Source organism: Talpa europaea (assembly GCF_964194135.1).
Source record: "Talpa europaea genome assembly, chromosome: 6".
Lineage (NCBI taxonomy): Eukaryota > Metazoa > Chordata > Mammalia > Eulipotyphla > Talpidae > Talpa > Talpa europaea.
The window spans coordinates 53,106,305-53,125,246 of record NC_140072.1 but is presented as its reverse complement, the minus strand read 5'-3'; the positions used below and the strand labels follow the sequence as shown (position 1 = coordinate 53,125,246).

Below are 18,942 nucleotides of genomic sequence, written 5' to 3'. Positions count from 1 at the left end.
GCCTCCCCGGTGGCGCAGCGGTTGAGCGCTGGGTTGAGAAGCTGCCCACAGCCTCTGCAGCGCTGGTTTGATTCCCGGCTGCTCCCCAGCCACCAGAGGAGGGTCCCACATGGCGCACAGACCTCTCCTGCCACCCGCTGCTCCCCTCAGCAATGTACTTTGGTCCTTCTGCCTGCTGTGCTCCCCGCTCTGGTTCTGGTGAATTCTCTCACCCTCCCGCACTTCTGACTGTACCCAGTGCTTGTATAAATAAATAAATAAATAAATAAATAATCTTTAAAAAAAAAATGCACTAATGAACTGGCTTCTTATAAGGGAGAACTTCACCCTGGTGGAAATTCTGGGGGCAAGGTGGGAGGGGAGGTATATCCTGAACCTTTTATGAGAAAGCATCTTCCTTGGACTTCTACATGTAATTTCCCAATTCAAGAGAGATTTCTGAGTTTGTTTTTCAGGAATTTGTAGCCTCTCTTCCTTTGATGTCTGCATCTTCAGGTATCCAAGGTGAGATAATTCTAATCAGAATTCAGAGGTAGGTAGGGCATAAACCAGTCTGCTGAAAAGTCATAATATTGGATGTATGTTCTACTCTTCTCTTTTCCTACCAATGGGGAAGTCATGAGTTGGGGTTTTTCTCTTTCAAATATAAGCTATGCTGGCTTATGGGTAGAGTTGCTGTGACTGAAATGAAATGCCTTTTCTCACTGGTTTCAATGTGGATATTCTTGGCTTTCAGCTTTCTGGGGTACTGAAACCTCCTAACTTGTTTTTGGAATTCTCATAAGGCTTTAGGAACCATACATTGCTGTTAAGTTGGTAACTCTGTAGGGAAATGAGGTCTGGGGCTTCCTATTCTGCAATCTTGCTGATTTCACCCTCAATATCTTTTAAGTTTAACAATGCAGAAAAAAGCTATGACCATATTAAGTAAATAAAAAACAGAATTTGATATTTATTGGTTTTAACCATGTGATATTTATTACTATTAAAAAGAAACCCAAGGGCCTCCCCTGGTGGCACAGGTGTTTGAGCACAGCGCTGTGAAGCTGTCCTCAGCCTCTGTAGCACCAGTTCAATTCTGGCTGGGCAGCCGGCAAGGGTCCCACATAGTGCGTCAGACCTCTCCTGTCTTGCCTGCTGCTCCCCTCAGCAGTGTATTTCATCAGTCTGCCTGTTCTGTTCCCCACTCTGTCCCTGGTGAATCCTCTCACCCTCCTGCGCAACTGGCCTGTACCCCAGTTCTTGTATAAATAAATAAATCTTTAAAAAAAAAAAAACAAACCCAAAATGAGTTGTTTTAGTGTGGTAACAAAGATGATGCAATTTTTCGCCTACAAATGTGCTTAACATTAATATTTACATTTAATAAAGAATACAGCATCATTTTTTCACTATTAAATATCTCGGGCAAATAAATTTTAAAATGAGTATTACTTACCTTGTATTTAATTCCTTCTTTATAATTTCTAAATTTACTGGTGGAAATGAAATGGAAGTATCAAACTTCTTCCTTCTTTGAGAGTCATTGCTACAGGAAAGATCTATGTCTCGTCCCTAAAAATATGAATATTGTTGTTTTAAACATTCATTTGTCTTCAAATATTGATAACATGAACAATCAGATATTCAAGTTCTCACTAGCTCAAAATGGCAAGGCTTTGAAAATTTTCAGTTATGTTTTTAAAATTCAGAAAATTTAAATTCACATGCAAGAGGCAAATTATAAAATCTTATTTTTCACAAAAGCTTGGTTCTCAAGTGTTTTTAGTGTTTTTTATATAGCCTAATATACTCTCTGAAAGTCATGCAGTTGTTGAAGACTTAACAGTCTTTAGTGACTATTATTTTGTGTGGTAAACACATGTGCCTAACTATGCCTGTTTCCCCAAAATTAAATACTTGGTTTTCATGACAGAAGTAGCTACTTAACTTCACGCCAGTTAAGGAGAAGTGAAAGTGTGATGGATGGTAAAGCTTTTAGGATTAAGCCACTGTCATCTGTGGTTTTTTGTCACTTGTAGAGGAGGAATGCCTTCTTGACTAAAACATTTTGTAACATGGTGTATTTCATATTACTATTCTCTGGCTAATAATAGCTCATCATCACCGTGATATGACAGAATATTAAAAAGGTCCTGAAGAACATGTTTCAGATAATGACACGTAAAGAAATGGGTCAGATAATTAGCCAATTCTTTAGCTAGCATTCTTTTTGTATTTTTTCACGAGGCATCATCATTTCTCATTTCAGCTCTCACCAATATTTTCATTCATCTTCAATCATACTTGCAAACTCTCAAGCTAAGCAGACTGTTAAGTATTTATGCCTTTACTCGTGTCTTCTGCCTTGAATCCTTTACATCATAAACATCTTTCAAAGACCCATTTAAAACTGACCATTTATGTAGAGGCTTTCTGAGCATTCCCATTCATCTTACTCTCTATAAAACCTCTCACTTAATTCTTTATGCCTTCTCAGGACCCTGAACATAACTGTCACTGAATTTGGAAGACTTTAGCCCAATTATTTTGTTTAGCTGTGTTTTCCCTTGCAAAGACTGTAGAGTCTAATGCTTATCTCTGTTAAGTGGCTGTAGTGTGCTGAATGTTGACCCCCAAAAGGTATGTCAATCTGTAAATGTTACAAAATATGTGATTAAATTAAGGATCTGGAGAAGAGGCGCTTTTCTTGGATTAGCCAAATTGGCCTTAAAAGTAATTTTACATATCCTTGTAAGAGAGGGAGAGGTAATTTTGGGATATAATAAAAGGAGATGATGAAAAGATATAGCAGAGAGAGATGAGCCAAAAAGCCACCAAAAGGTAGAACAGTCAAGGAGTAGATTCTCTTCTGGAGCTTTTGGAAGGATAAAGTACAGTAAAAGGAATGATGGCCTCTCAAAAGATAAGTTCCTACTCTAATTCCAGAATCTGAATATAAGTTTATGTGAAATAAGAATCTGTGTCATTGTATTAAGTATCTCAATATGAAATCATCTTGGATTATACAGGTGGGCCTTAAATATAATAACCAAGTGCCTTAAAAGAGACAAAAAGAGTACAGGAGTAGAAAAGGCAGCCATGTGAAGGAGGAGACAGAAAGGAGTTATGCAGCCACAAAGGAACGCTAGAGTGATCAAAACCTGAAAAGACAAGAAAATATTTTCTCTTGGGTTTTCAAAAGGAGTACAGTCCTGCCAGCACCTTTATTTGGACTTCTGGCCTCTATAATTGTAAGAGGATTAAATGTCTATTGTTTCAAGTCATGCAGTTTGTGGCAATTTGTTACAGCCGCCACAAGAATTTTACATACATGGTATAAAAATTATTACCTCTGTGATTTTAACTGCTTTTCTCATTTGCTGCTGTTCCCAAATATCTTGATTTTCATCTTGACTTTCTTCGCTTGTTTCTTTATTTCTGGTTGCTTGAGGAATAAAAAGTTCATGTATAAATATTGTCTTTTTTCATTTTAATAGCAGCAGCTAACATTTATATGTAAATGTAATGTTCTGGCTTAGCAATCCTTTATTGTGCTATTTTGGTCTTCACAATGATACTGTGAAGAAAGATTATCACAATTATTAAAAGAAAATTCAGACATCAAGAGATTAAGCCACCTGTGTGAGGACTGTGAAATTGGAACTTCAATCCAGCAATCTGCCTCCAGAAACTGCATTTTTTTGTTTTTAAAGATTTATTTATTTATGCATGAAAGAACTGGGGTATAGGCCAGAGGTGTGGGGGGTGAGAGGATTCACCAGAGACAGAGTCGGGAGAGGAACAGGCAGATCGACTGAAATACACTGCTGAGGATAGCAGCGGGCGAGTCAGAAGAAGTCTGCTGCGCCATGTGGTAGCCGGGGATCGAACTTGCGCTGTAGTGGCTGCGGATTGCTTCTAGGTTGCGTCTTAACCCCTTGCACCACCAAGGAGGCCCCAGAAACCGCACTCTTAAAACGAAACTATCCCATTCAAACTACTGTAGTATCACATGTGGGAAAACTTGGAAAAATTAAACATTGGTTTTCCCTTATCAGAGATTTTCAATTCCATTGAGGATGCATGTATTTAAAAATAATTTCTGGGTTATAAGAAAGCAAGTCTTATTTTGAAAAAAAAAAAAAAAGTTATTTGAAATGACAAAAACATTGATAAAACATATGTTCCTAAATGACAAATGTGACAGTAAAACTGAGACCTAATAGTCATTGGTCAATAAATTTTCTTTTTTGAGTAGGAAAGATTTTAATATATGACACCTAAAATTTCTGTAGTTACTTCCATACTAAAAGAAGTCTTTAAAAAGTTAACAGTGAAATATATCAATTTCAAAAATAAGATACTGTACAATTATTTTAACTTCTAAAAATATGTCTTTTAGAGCTCATGTCATTGACCAAATTAATATTAAATAAAAACCATTTTAATCGGATGATTTCATTTATAGCAGGAATATAATAGGGGAACCAAACAAGACATCAGTGTAAAAAAATAACAACAGTACAAAACACAACAAAGGAAAAATAGACAGTTATAAATCAGAGACATACTGCAGGGGAGGAGGAGGAAGAGGGATAAGAAGGAGGGAGGAGCACAGAGGACTGAGGTGATGGTGCAGAAGTGCATTGGTGAAGGAAACTATGGGGACTACAGAGGGAGTGGGGGGAAACAAATATTGTTTAAAAATGAACAATGAGGTAAAAAATAAAAAAAAAAATTAAAATCAATAAAAACCATTTAAGGGGCCTCCCTGGTGACACATGTGGTTAAGGTGCAGCACTATGAATCTATCCACAGCCACTGCAGCACAAGTTCGATCTACAGCCAGGGAGGTGACCCACATGGTGCAGAAGACCTCTCCTACCTCACCCGCTGCTCCCCTCAGCAGTGTATTTCAGTCAGTCTGCCTGTTCTGTTCCCCACTCTGTCTCTGGTGAATCCTCTCACCCCCACACCTCTGGCCTGTACCCCAGTTCTTATATGCATAGATAAATCTTTAAAAAAAAATTTAATAACCTTTTAGAATGAGACACTACATCATAATATATGTTGAAGAAAAATGCCTTAATCTTCACATATTATAAATAAATTAAATATGTACTTGTTTCTTCAGCCATTCTTTGTCTAAGTGTTTGAGGTTTTGGGGTAAATGGTATTCTCTTTTCGTGGTCATCAGGCTCACTCTCAGGATCTTCATCACTGTCTTTCTTCATCCCAGAGACGGTAGATATATGTTGTACCTCTAAAGAAATGTAGTCATTTTGTGCCCTGGCCAATTCACGTTTTCTACGGGCTGACTGAATAAAAGCTGCATCAGGGATATTTACTGAAAGACAAAGAGCAGGACAATGGAAACTAAATATCAACAAAAATATTATTTACTTTTAAAGATGAAAAAGCCCGCAAATTTATATAGTATTTAAGTCAATAAAATTTTATTGAAAACAAAAGCAGCTTTCTTGCCTGCCTAGGACTATGCATAAGCCTCTTCTTTTCCTTCTCCTTTTCCTAATAAACCTGTCCTTTTAAAATGCAAAACAACAACAAAACCCAATTTCTTCATGCAAGAGACAAGCTGTAATGTAAACAAAAATGGCAAAGGACCCATTTCAGGTATTTCAAAATATTAAAGAAGTCACTTAGGCTCAAGTTAAACTTTCTAACCTTTCCTACAAATTGGTTTATATTCTTTGAGAAATAAAAAGATGTCAAATCCCTGGACATATACAAATCTTCCAATTTTTGAAACAGAAAATAGATTTCACAAATTATAGACTACTATGCTTAACATAAGTCGTAAGGAAAACAAAAGATGAATTATGAAGCAGTAGATGGTGATCACTAGAAACCACATATATTCATTAAATATAAAGAATATCAAATCAAGTGATTTACTTTTTATCAGCTAGTAATCAGGAAAATGACACAGGTCTGGTCTCCCTTTATCCTCCTAAAGCATTCAACAGTTGCATGTTTTCTTTATAGATGTTAAAATATGTGGGGAAAATTGCATGGTTTCTTAACTGGTTGAATACCTATTTTCCTCTTCCCAAAAATTAATTATGAAGCAATGTAGGGCTCTGCCAGAGGGCTCTTTATTTTGTTGTCTGGTTTAATGATTTTATTGTGATGTGAAAGAAGAAGACATAGCTTTAAAGTTGGGAGGCACAGCTAACAACCTAAAGTGGAACTGAAATTCAAAATCGTAACATATTTACCATTTTTTAATGCTTGCTACAAATTACAATCACCTGGGAAGCATGACTCTCCACTGATACAGAGGCCTTCATTCCAGATTCAAATTCTGCTGATCCAATCTAGAGCTGGGCAGCAGTATGTGTTTTATAGCTCTCTGGGGATTTTAATGTGCAACCAGGGTTAAGATGAAACAATAAGGTTCAAATACTCAAGTTTATAACTATAGAAGCATAAATACTTAAATTGGAAGTGATTCACTGACAAATGACTTGGTGGGATTTAACTAATAAATCACAATTAATGGACTTATTGATGATATATTAGTGCTACATAGAGCTATTAATTCCCTCAATTCCCTCAAGCTACGGATAAGAAGTAAACGTTCAAGAAGAGAACAGTCTAGTCCTGCCTATATCATCTAACTCCAAGATTTCCACAGTAGATGCTGGGCAGATCTCTGATTAATTAATAAAGCTAGTATATAGTTTTACAATAAAAATATTATGTTTTCACAGAATTATAACTCATTAATATGTCCCTATAGATCAAGCAGTCTTTGCCACAGTGAACAACTCCAGGCAGATATTCCACTACAGAATCATTCAAGTACATCTATCATTTGAACAAAAATAAACTTTCCACATATAGTTTCTAAATTTATCCCATTCCTCTTTAATCTTTTCTTCTCCAGTCAATACATTCTCTTCCAACTGTTTTCACAAGATAAGTTTTCAACTTTAAATTGCTGTTTCTCAAGAGGGCATTTGAGGAGAGACAATTCTTTATAGTGCTGAACAGTTCTGCACTCTTCAAGACATTTTATCATCTTGCCTCCTGGGTACCACATGTGAACATCACCTCAATTATTGTGATAATCAAAAACTATCACACATTTCCAAACACTGCCTTCTCTCCTTAGATGTGAAGTGCTGCCAACACTTCACAACTATTGCCTTACACTAATTCTTCTAAAGTAGCACTATTCAATATAGCAAACCCTAACCAGTCATATGTGACTAATTTCAGCTAAATTAAAAATTCAGTTCATAGTCCCACTAGCCACATTTCAAGAGTTCAGCAGCAACAGTGGCTAAAGTACTTGACAGTGAATTACCACAGAAGGTACTACTGGACAATGCTATAGAGGCTAGACAAGGCTTCACTTGTCTATTAGGCTTCCATTCCTAATATTGGCAACATCACTAAATACAAACTTCTATATCTTGTGAACTTACATAAAAAATTACATATTAAAAAATGACAAGAACTACTGGTTCTTATTGAACCAAGCCTTGTCTAGCCTCTATAGCATTGTCCAATAGTACCTTCTGTAGTAATTCACTATCAACCAATTCTTGTTGAACTAAGAGTTGCATAAATCGTTCTGAATTAGTGTTTTTAATATTCAGATATTCTTCAGATAAATACTTGGGAGTGATGTTGCTGGGTCATATGATGTTTCCATATTTAGAATATTGTTATCCAGCTAAAATATGGAAAAAACCTAAATGTCCCTCAATGGATGACTGGATATAGAAGTTGTAAATAGACTCAATGGAATACTACTCAGCTATTAAAAAAAGATGACACTCTTGCCTTTGACCACAACATGTATGGACCTTGAGGCGATTATGCTAAAAGGAAAACAAGTCAAAAAGACCATTATGAAATGGTTTTTCTCATATGTGGACTATACCAAAACAAATGAGCTTAACAAATAACAAAAATAACTCAAACTCTATGAAAAATATAGTGGTTACCAGAGGAGAGGAAGGGGGTAGGAGGGAAGAATAGGGGCTAACCTGATAGTGGGACTGGCACTAGAACTTTGGTGGTGGGTGAGATGAGGCTTATATACACATAAAACTTATGATGTAACCCTGAAATTTAGTTTTAATCAAAGGTAATGCAATATTGTTTTTTTAAAAAAGTTCTTAACCAAAATTACAAAAACTACCAACCTATTGATGTAAATTCTCCTTCCTGAGAGAGAGAACTATCAGAAGATGAACTCTGATCATCCTTATTTTCTGAGGAATGATGAGCTCCATTCTCTTCATCTGTTGAAAGATCGACCATTCTGGATTCTAAGGATATTTTTAAAATATAACAAAAGATATTGGAATCAACAGCTGAAATTCTGAACAACACATGGTGTATGCATAATATGGTGTTTTAATTCTAACATTTTAGACATACAAGATGGAGAAAGACAAACACCATATGATTTCACTCATGTGGTGTACATAAAGAAATACAACAAACTAATGATCTAAAATAAAACAAAAATAATCTTTAAGACTGTGAGATCAAATTAGTAGTTACAAGGAGGGAAGGGGAAAAAGGGATGGAAAAATTGGATAAAAGAGGTCAATAGTATGGTACTGTACAGAATTGGACTTTTAGTGGTGAATGTAATGCAGGATATGCACATGTTGATTTATATGATGCATACCAAAAACTTAAATAGCTATGGTCTTATATAAATTCAGGCATGGATATCTGACATTTTCTCAAAAATGAGCAAAGTTGTGCCTGCCATTTCAAGAATTAGATTTTCAAATAAAAATTGAATTTTGGGGGCCTCCCTGGTGGCTCAAGGGGTTAAGACACAGTCCATGAAGCTCAGTGCAGCCACTGCAGCATGAGTTCGATCCCCGGCCAAGGAGCAACCCACATGGCGCAGCAGACCTCTCCTGACTAGCCCACTGCTCCCCTCAGCAGAGTATTTCAATCTGCCTGTTCTGTTCCCCACCCTGTCTCTGGTGAATCCTCTACCTCCTCCCCCGGACCCTCTGTAACTCTGGCCTGTACCCCAGCTCTTGTATGCATAAAAAGAAATCTTTAAAAAAAAAAATAAAAACTGAATTTTGGAAAACATCCTCCACTGTGAATACAATAACTCTTCAATACTTAAAGACAGATGGTATCAGCAGTAATATTAACAGTGATTATTTTAAAATATCGTACAATGTAAGGATCCAACATTTGCAAGATCTGTAAATTCAGCCAGCCTGTACTTTCCAAAGAGTCAATGTTCATGCGTAAAAGATCCATTCAATGTGCAAAAGGGACCAATAGAAGTTACAGCAGTGGAAAAATTAATGATATGGTTTAAGCTTCCATGTTGTAAACTAAGCTATAAGAAAGTTTATTTGTTGAGATTTGTAGTAATATTAAAGCAGAATTGAAATGTAAGTATTCCTTTTTAACCAAACATCTCTGGTTTTCTTACATCAAACTAAAAAGAGTATCATAACAGGTAGAATAAATGCAGGAGCTAGTTTGAGAGCTCAGCTGCCGTCCATTAAGTCAGATTAAAGAGATCTGCAAATTGAAAACAATACCACTCTTGCTATTCTAGCCTGGTGGGGAAATTATTTTGCACAAAAATATGCTATTTATCTTTAATGTAAAGGGGTAAAGTTTTATATTTTAAAGATTTATTTATTTATACAAAAACTTGGGTACAGTCAGAGGCGCGGGAGGGTAAGAGAATTCACCAGAAACGAGTGGGGAGCAGAACAGGCAGATAGACTGAAGATACTGCTGAGGGGAGCAGTGGGCGAGGCAGGAGAGGTCTCGCCATGTGGGTTGCTCCCTGGCCTGCCGGGAATCGAACCCAAGCTTCAGAGGCTGCAGACAGCTTCACAGCACAGCACTCAACCCGCTGCGCCACTGGGGTACAATATTGAAAAATGGATTAAGAATTCATTTTAGGGCCTCCCTGGTGGTGCCAGGGATTAAGTGGCAGCACTATGAAGCTATCAGCAGCCACTGCAGCACCGCACAAGTGTGATCCCCACCAACCAGGAAACTAATCCACATGGTGCAGCAGACCTCACCTGTCTCCCGACTGGTCCCCTCAGCAGTGTATTTTAGTAGATCTGCCTGTTCTGCTCCCCACTCTGTCTCTGGTGGCTTCTCTCATCCTCTCCTCTCCCCTTTACCCCAGATCTTGTATGCATAAATAAATCTTTAAAAAATAATTCAATTTCTGACATGGTACATATTAATAGATATAATTCACAGATACAAAATTCTTTGGGACTAATAATTTTCAAGTGTTTATAGGTAGAACCAAGACCAAAAAATGTGAGAATCACTGTTCTAAAAGACAGGCGAAAAGACCACTCCTGGTCTCAATTCTCCCTTAATGTTTAACCAGATGATTTACACGGAGTAGAAGACTTTGAACAAATGGGTCATAAATAAGGAATAACCGAAATTAGACTAAATTAGTGGGGAGAAAATTTTTTTACCGCATGGCTAACCAAGAGATGTACTCTTACTAAGGTCCGTTTCAAATTAGAACGCATTTTATGTGAGCTACTTTATGCTGTTTGAATTCTATATTTAAGAATGTCAAGGTAATTCCAAATAACTATTATATCGAATGCCATGACTGGTACAGTGCAGTGTCAGAGTCCCGCCTGTGTTACTGACATCATCTTCATCTCGTTTTTTTTGCAAATAACTGATGAAAAAGAAAACATGCAAAAGAAAACGCCCCCAAGTCTGTCACCTACATCCTTTTAATATACAGTTCTAGTTACCTGTTTCCTAGAACATTAATTCGGTACGTTCTTCATAAACATCACGCAGCTCACGGATGACTGCAAAGGCCCAGCAGATTTTTAAGCACAAATGAGCCACCAAACCGCAGGATTCTCTACACTCGCCCAAGGGGCGCGCAACGGAGAAGCGGCGGCGGGGCCCGCAGAGACTCAGCGGGTGTGGGCCACAGTGGGTTACTGACACCTCCGGCGGGGTCCGCGGGGCGCCTCGCACCCCGCGCCCGCCCGCCCGCCCGCCTCCCCCTGGGCGCCGGCCCCACTACCCCGAGTCACCTGGGCCGCCAGAGCCACCGTCCTCGTGGGGAGCCGCTTCCTTACAGCGCCGGGAACTGGCCCAGATCCGGCCCCGACCCCGAGGGCCCCGGGCCCTCAGCGGGCGTTCAGTCACCGCCTCGCGGCGCCCCGCGAAGGGAGACCCCGCTTCCGCACGGCCTGGGGCCGCCTGCTCCGCGGGGGCACCGGCTTCAGCAGGTGACTCTTGGGAACCGTCGCTGTCACTAGAGTCAGTTCGGCGCTGCCGGAAAGTCCTTTTCGGCCTGTGAGCCATGGCCCAGGCCCGAACCCCGCCGGGCGCTCGCTTCCCTCCACACGCCGGCCCGGGCGGTCCCGCCTCACCCGGGCGCGCTCCCGACGCCGGCGGGGACGCGGCGGCTGCGCACATGTTGGGCGCTTCGTCGGCCCCGCTGAGCTTGACGCATGCGTGCGCGTGCGCGCTATTTGAGCGACGGGAGCGTTTAACCCCCGGGCGTGCGGGCCGGGTGTATTAAATGCCTTCAGGTCCCTTCTCTGGGCCACTCGGTGCAGTCGCAGGGACGGCAGCCCTCATTGGCTCTCGTGGTGCGAACCTGCGGGGCAAATGAAGATTTGTCAGGCTTTCAGCTGCCGGCCTCTGTGCAGGAGGCCCTTGGGAGCTTGGGCTCTGGCCGCCTGCCTGATGGTGGACACCTGGAGCATGCTGTGGGCGTGCGTGGGTGGGCGCACCTGAGCGTGGAGGCTGAGAACGACTGAGAGGAAGCCCAGAGGAAAGAGCATATAGAGATTCGCACAGGGGCCAGCTTGCCGTCTTCCTGCTGGCTTGTTTCCTGTAACCTGTGGGGTTGAAGCAAAGGGCTCCAAGTTTCAATTTTAAGCTTCCTGAACCAAGTGTGAACCTACCCGGCCTGGGATGGTTGCAAAACAAAACCCTATCTAGTAATAGGTGTTATGCCCCACTGGATGCACTCTTATAATATTTAGAGAGAGTTAAGTTCTCTCTCAAACCACGAGTTAAACCAAAAAAAAGGGAGTGTGTGTGCTTGGGGGATAGGGATTGGGGTGGGGGTCAGGTTGTGGTGTGCTGTAGATAGGGAGGGAAGGTTTCAGAGATTGTGTTTAAAAGCTAACATCAAAATAAACGCACAAATAAGCAAAAATCAAGTTATTGCCCACAGGTGATAAGGCTTCAATAGTACCAGGTTAAATGCTTTGGCTCATGAAGGAAAAAATACACCTCCAAAAGGGGTGCTGCTTACAAGGTGTTGCTAAGAAGCAGGGCTCAGACAAATGTGGAGCGTATCCTTTCAGTAAGATAGCAGTCAGAGGAAGCCTTCACCCCCAGAGTTGTTAGCCAATTTGGTTAAACCTATTCTTACTTGGGTGTTTCTAATCAAATCCATCATTTAATTACTCCTGCCTGGGGGGGCAGGGGGTGGGGCTCCAAGCTCAACAATAACAGTTCAATCCCTGCTCTAGCGTTTAAGAACACTTTTGGAGAGGTTCATAGAGATTATTTTAATGGATTAATTGCCAGACATTCAGCTTCCTCATGTATTGTTTCTTAAAACCTGTCTGCGTGAGCAACTGGGAGAACATTTTTGCACACAACACTAATGATAAAGGACTGATCACAAAAGTCTGCAAAGAGCTGATGAGACTCAGCAACAACAAAGAAAATAATCCAGTCAAAAAATGGGCAGAAGAGCTAAAAAGAAACTTCTCTGAAGAGGAAATGCAAATGGCCAACAGACATATGACAAAATGTTCAACATCACTTGTAATCAGGGAAATGCAAATCAAAACTACCATGAGATACCATCTCACACCAGTGAGAATGGCACATATTAAAAAAACTAGCAACAGCAAATGTTGGGGAGGTTGTGGAGAAAAAGGAACTCTTCTACACTGTTGGTGGGAGTGCAAACTGGTCCAACCACTATGGAGAGTTGTGTGGAGATTTCTGGACCTACTAAACATAGAGCTTCCATATGATCCAGCAATTCCACTCCTAGGTATTTACACAAAGGACACAGAAACATCAATTCCAAAGAGCACCTGCACCCCTATGTTTATAGCAGCACTGTTTACAATAGCTAAGCTTTGGAAACAACCCAAATGCCCAAAAATAGATGACTGGATCAAGAAGATGTGGTACATATATACCATGGAATATTACTCAGCATTCAAAAAAGATAAACACATGCAATTTGCAGCAACATGGATGGCGCTGGAAGGGATCATGCTCAGCGAAATAAGCCAAAAAGAAAAAGAAAAATACCGGATAGTCTCACTCATAGCAGGAATCTAGAAAACTTAAATAAGGGACCAGGAAAATGAATAACTATAAGAAAGTGAAAATCAAAATCAACAAAAAACTATGAACCAGAGACACTTTTGGGGGGGTGAGGGCTGGGAGGGGAGGGATTGGGGTCAGAATGGGAGGTTTGCAATTGTATGGGGGAATATAAAAATAAAATTTATTATTTAAAAAAAAAAATCCTGTCTGCGTGAGAACCCCCATAGTGATACTGCTCTTTGCTAACTTAGTCAGCTTTTTGTTTTTTTTTTTCTTTTTTCTTTCCTTAGAAAGGAAAGGCATAGTCTTGGTCCTGAATATACCACAGTGCATAAAACCACATGTAAAACCCCCTACAACATCAACATTTTGTTAACAGGAAAGAAAAGAAGTCAAACACCTTCAATGTTTTTCTAACAATCCTCTTGCAAATCTTACCGTTTCCAATGTCCTGCTTTCAATAAAGTTAAAAGACCAAATCCAGCTGTCTGCTGATCCCTTAATACAATTTTTGATGCTGGATCAATGATTTTTGCACACAATTCAGAATGAGTTCATGTTATAGACTAACATTTAGAAAATACATCTCCTGTGGAGAGCTTTCTCCATGCTTTCATAACGTATAAATAATACCCCAAATAGTTATTTTAGGTGTTCCTCTCAATTTGAAAGGTGGGTGGCAGGACAGAGTTCACACCCGTGTTACTTACAAAGGGAGTTTATTTAAGAATAATCTGAATGTGATGTTGGTGTTCCACTGGGCTGGCTGCCTTTTCCCTTCAAATGTTACCAATTCACAAGGCATGGGCAGCAATAGTCTGACTTTCCTGATTTCAGCTGGCCCAGAGCCATCAGCTGATGTGGGCTAGTTGCTTCCACATTTTAAAATACACTCGTTTCTTAGACACAAACCTTCTCTTACTCATTCGGTATCTTCTTACTTAGAATAATATTTAATGCATAATATAAACAGAATTAACAAGAATTCAATGAACTAAATGTGTGGATGTGGCGATTTGGAAACACCTGTGTTCAATCACTATCATGAAACCAGAAAGCAAATCACTGTTTAACTTGTTGGATGCAAATAACTTACTAAACAGGTGGTATACTGCTGAGACACAAAGGAAAAGGTTTATTTAAAACATAAATAGTTGTTCCCAGGAAGAGAAGTGAGATAAATGACTTCCTCTGGGTATAACCTAGATGGGAGAGGATGAAGTGGAGAGAATGCACAGTAAAAGTTCTAGGATAGAGTTGTTCAATTTGGAAAAAAATATAAGATGCCTAATAAAATTTGAATTTTAGGTAAACAAGGAATAGCTTATTTTTTTGAATATAAGTATGTCTCATACAGTATTTGGGACTGGATATATTGGATATAGCCAAGATATATTGGATATAGCCAATATATATTGGATATCCAATATATATTGGATATGCTGGAACCCTAGTCTGGGATAAAGAAAGATTTGGAACATTTCAAAGGCTAAAATAAGTTGTTTTTTTTTTTTAAGGTTTATTTATTTATTCAAATAAGCACTGGGTACAGTCAGAAGTGTGGGAGGGTGAGAGAATTCACCAGAGCCAGAGCGGGAAAGAGAACAGGTAGAGTGACGAAACACACTGCTGAGGGGAGCAGTGGGCTGCAGGAGAGGTCTGCGTGCCATGTAGGACCCTCACCCAGGGGGATCGAACCGGCGCTGCAGAGGCTGCAGGAAGCTTCACAAGCTAGCGCTCAACCGCTGTGCCACCGGGGAGGCCCTAGAATAAGGTTTTGCAGCCTAGGGAGTAGTGGTTCTGGAACCTGAGGAGAAATGTCCAGTGGGAAGTTACCAGATGTAGGGGGTAAGAGGACAAGGAACTTTTAAAATGTGATGATAATTGCCCCCAAGTCTTTTTAGTAAAATTTTGCTCCATGTGGTCTTGAGTTAACACTGCTGTTAGGAATGAAGGACATGGCAGCTGATTCCAGGTTGATAGGAAGGTAGTGAGTGGCTCTTCAGTTTGGATGAAGAGTGTCGGAGGAGATGTAATGGACAACAATGGGAGAAGCAGATGGCTTAGCAGATTGGCTTAGGAACAGCTACGAGATAGCTCTCTCCTCCATATGTACCCAAATAGTGCAATTTTAAGGGAGAAGATGCTCCACGGGGTTATACATGAAGATAGGAAAAGAGAAGCCAGGGAACAAGAATTCTATTTCTTTAAATAGCCTTTCCAGGTACCCATAATCATCTCTGCCTTATATTGGTGCTCTTTTGCATAAATACCAGGATTTTTTTCCTTAAGAGGGCAAGGATAATGCCCATTCTCTTATTTGCCCCACAGCATACTTACAATAATAGCTTGTTAAATTAATGGACAGATTATTAAGAAATTTTGTGTTATTCACCTTTCATATAATTTAAAATTGTGCAGGTTAATAATTGAAGAAAATTTGCATATGTTCCTGGAAGTTCCCGACTTCTGGAAATTGACAGCACATTTGTTCAAAATTTTTAATTCAGGGACCTCCCTGGTGGCGCAAGGGGTAAGAAGCAACCTATGAAGCTGACCGCAGCCACTGCAGCACGAGTTCGATCTCCGACCAGGGAGCAACTCACATGGTGCAGCAGACCTCTCCTGACTTGCCTGCCGCTTCCCTCAGCAGTGTGTTTCAGTCAATCTGCCTGTTCTGTTCCCCACTCTGTCTCTGGTGAATCCTCTCACCCTCCGCACCTCTGGCCTGTACCCCCGTTCTTGTATGCATAAATAAATAAAATTGTTTAAAAAAACAAAATTTTTAATTCAAATTATTTATAATTTCTTATTCAAATGTTTTCCCCCTAAAGTGAAATGACATTTTATTCTTGCATCTCTTGCCACTGATTGGTGAGTTCTGAGCTCCCTCTAGTGAGAAATGTGCTACTTTACAGAATGATTGTATCAAATAATCTTTTGGAAATTGCCTCCTTTCTTATTATAGATAGAGCTGTTTAAAAAATTCCCTCATTCTAAGTAATGGATATATTTTCCCCTTTAAGTTCAACCGATTTCAAACTTTCTCAGAAGATAAAATTTTGGGAAGTCATGTATTTAAGTAAATTATCACTCTCCCTTAGGAATTAAAAAAATATATTATAGACATGCATGCATGAAAGTATAGACCTAGCTGTGCTTTCATTTTTTCAGATTTTTTTTTGACCATCTGCTACAGTCCTACTCCCAATGGTCAGGGGCTAGTTGGCAAATTAGCCTTATGGGTTGACTTACTAGAATTTTTTGTGTGTGTAATAGAACTACTTAATATGAGATCCACCCTCTTAACAAAACTTTAAAATTTAATTTATAATTTTGATTGTGAATTTTATTTATTTATTTTTTTAAAGATTTATTTATTTACTTATACAAGCACTGGGTATAGTCAGAAGCGCAGGAGGGTGAGAGAATTCACCAGAGCCAGAGCAGGCAGAATGATGAAGTACACTGCTGAGGGGAGCAGCGGGCGGCAGGAGAGGTCTGCATGCCGTGTGGGACCCTCGCCGGCGGCCAGGGATCAAACTGGCACTGTAGAGGCTGTGGGCAGCTTCGCAACCCAGCGCTTAACCACTGCGCCATTGGGGAGGCCCTAATTGTGAATTTTAAAATCATAATAAATGGTATTGTTAATTTTAAGTGCAAAGTTGTACAGCAGATCTCTAGAACTTTTCACCGAAACTTTATCCCCATTGAACATTAAGCCCCATTCCTCCACTTCCCTGCTCCTGGAAACCACTACTGTCCTTTTTGCTTTTATGAGTTTGATTATTTTAGAAATAAAAATCTTATATAAATGAAGCGTGCAGTATTTTTCCTTCTGTGAGTGACTTATTTCAAGTTGTCACATATGAAGGATTTCCTCTTTTTGAAACTGCTGAATATCATTCCATTGTATGTATATTCCCCGTTTTATTCATCCATTCATGGTTTGATGGATATTTTGGTTGCTTCACATTTCGATGAAGAGTTTTCCATTACAAATAGGAGTTTCCCACTTATTTTTAAATGTTTAATATATTTTGAGTTGATTTTTGTGGCTGATGTAGGATATGGGTTGAATTTAATTCTTTTATATATGAATACCTAGTTTTCTTACTGCTGTTTGTTGAAAAGACTATCCTTTTTCCACTGTGTATTCTTGTTGACTCTTGTTAAATATCCGCTGACTGTATATGTATGGGCTTTTATTCTGTTTCATTGTTCTATGCATCAGTCTTTATGGCAGTATCATACTGATTTAATTACCATAGCTTTACAATATGTTTTAAAATTGGGAAATGTGATGCCTTCTGCTTTTTCCTTTTTTAAAGTTGTTTTAGCTATTTAGGATGCTTTGTGGTTCAATATGAATTTTAGGATTGTTTTTCCCATTTCTTTAAAAAGGGTTTTTGTTAGAGATTGAACTGTAGTTCATTTGATATATTTACATTGTAGCAATATTAAGTCATACAATTCACAACACAGGCTGTTTTTCCATTTATTTGTGTATTCTTTCATTTCTTCCATCACTGTTTGCTCTTTTTTCAGTGTATAGGTCTTTCACTGCCTATGGAAAATGCAGCTTCCATTCCAGAGAGTGGAACAAGATCCTTTACCATTATTATCTTACTTATTTGTATTTTGATATCCTCTGTTAAATAACTAGGCTGATCTCCTTTATCTTCATTCTATTATTTTTGACTCTATGGTCTTTGGTCAAGAAAAGAAAACTTTCTTGTGGTTTTTCTCAGATCATAGCTAGTGCAGAATTTTACTGTCTGCCAACAAATTTAATGACTATTCCTTCAAACACTTTAAAAAAGGTAGATTACCTTTTATGAGAGCTTCCATAATTTAAATTTCCCTTGCATCATTAATCCCAACTTTGATTTGGTCCTGTAAAAATTAAAACTTCACCTCATGTAAGAAAAATGCTTTTGCTAAAATTATTACAACTGTATCAGCAATACTTAGCATTTCAGGAATAAGAACTAATATAAGGACCATTATTTCTACATAAACCAGTTTTTCCTTTTCAGAAACACACCAACCTGCTTTCAGGAACTGTTCAACTATAATCAAGGGATATACCCTACTTAAAGGACAAAAATTTGACTTCCTCCTATTGTTCTAATTTATATTTCACTCTAAATATAATGTCCTTATACAGTTGAACTTATATGAACTTATATACCTGCCTACCATATACTATTTTAACCTGGGTACTTAGGGTAATTAATAGAGGTTTTCAAAAATTTAAGTACTAGGAAATCATATTTCCCTGAACCGAATGCCCTCTAAAACCTATTAAAGGAGGTAAGCAGAAGGAACTTGGCAAAATTTTCTGTAAAGAAAACTTCTACTTTATGCATATGGATGAGTTACAATTCCCACAATTAAAAAGAAAGACTAATGGAAAAGAATGTCAAAAATTTTTCTTTGAACCTAGCATAACTTACGAATTATCCAACTCGATCTCTGGAAGGCCAATCAACCAGTTTTTTAAAAAGAAATATCCTTCAGTTACATTTGAGCCACTGTATTTTGAAATCTATTATAAGAATGTAGGCCATGCCCTAATTATTATGTGGAATGAGTCTCACAATAGCTTCT

At 38.9% G+C, this 18,942-nt stretch overlaps 1 protein-coding gene across 1 annotated transcript in view; it reads right to left on the bottom strand.

Annotated features, from left to right (window-relative positions):
- Positions 1-11,325, bottom strand: part of GCFC2 (GC-rich sequence DNA-binding factor 2) — a gene marked incomplete at both ends in the record, with an annotated part of 43,711 nt that extends 32,386 nt beyond the window's left edge. The window contains 5 exons of the mRNA XM_084234829.1: positions 1,439-1,554; positions 3,333-3,427; positions 5,105-5,329; positions 8,163-8,288; positions 11,052-11,325. Of these exons, the coding sequence (XP_084090955.1) occupies positions 1,439-1,554; positions 3,333-3,427; positions 5,105-5,329; positions 8,163-8,288; positions 11,052-11,325 (836 nt within the window). The remainder of the gene's footprint in view (positions 1-1,438; positions 1,555-3,332; positions 3,428-5,104; positions 5,330-8,162; positions 8,289-11,051) is intronic.
- Between the last annotated feature and the right edge of the window lie 7,617 nt (positions 11,326-18,942).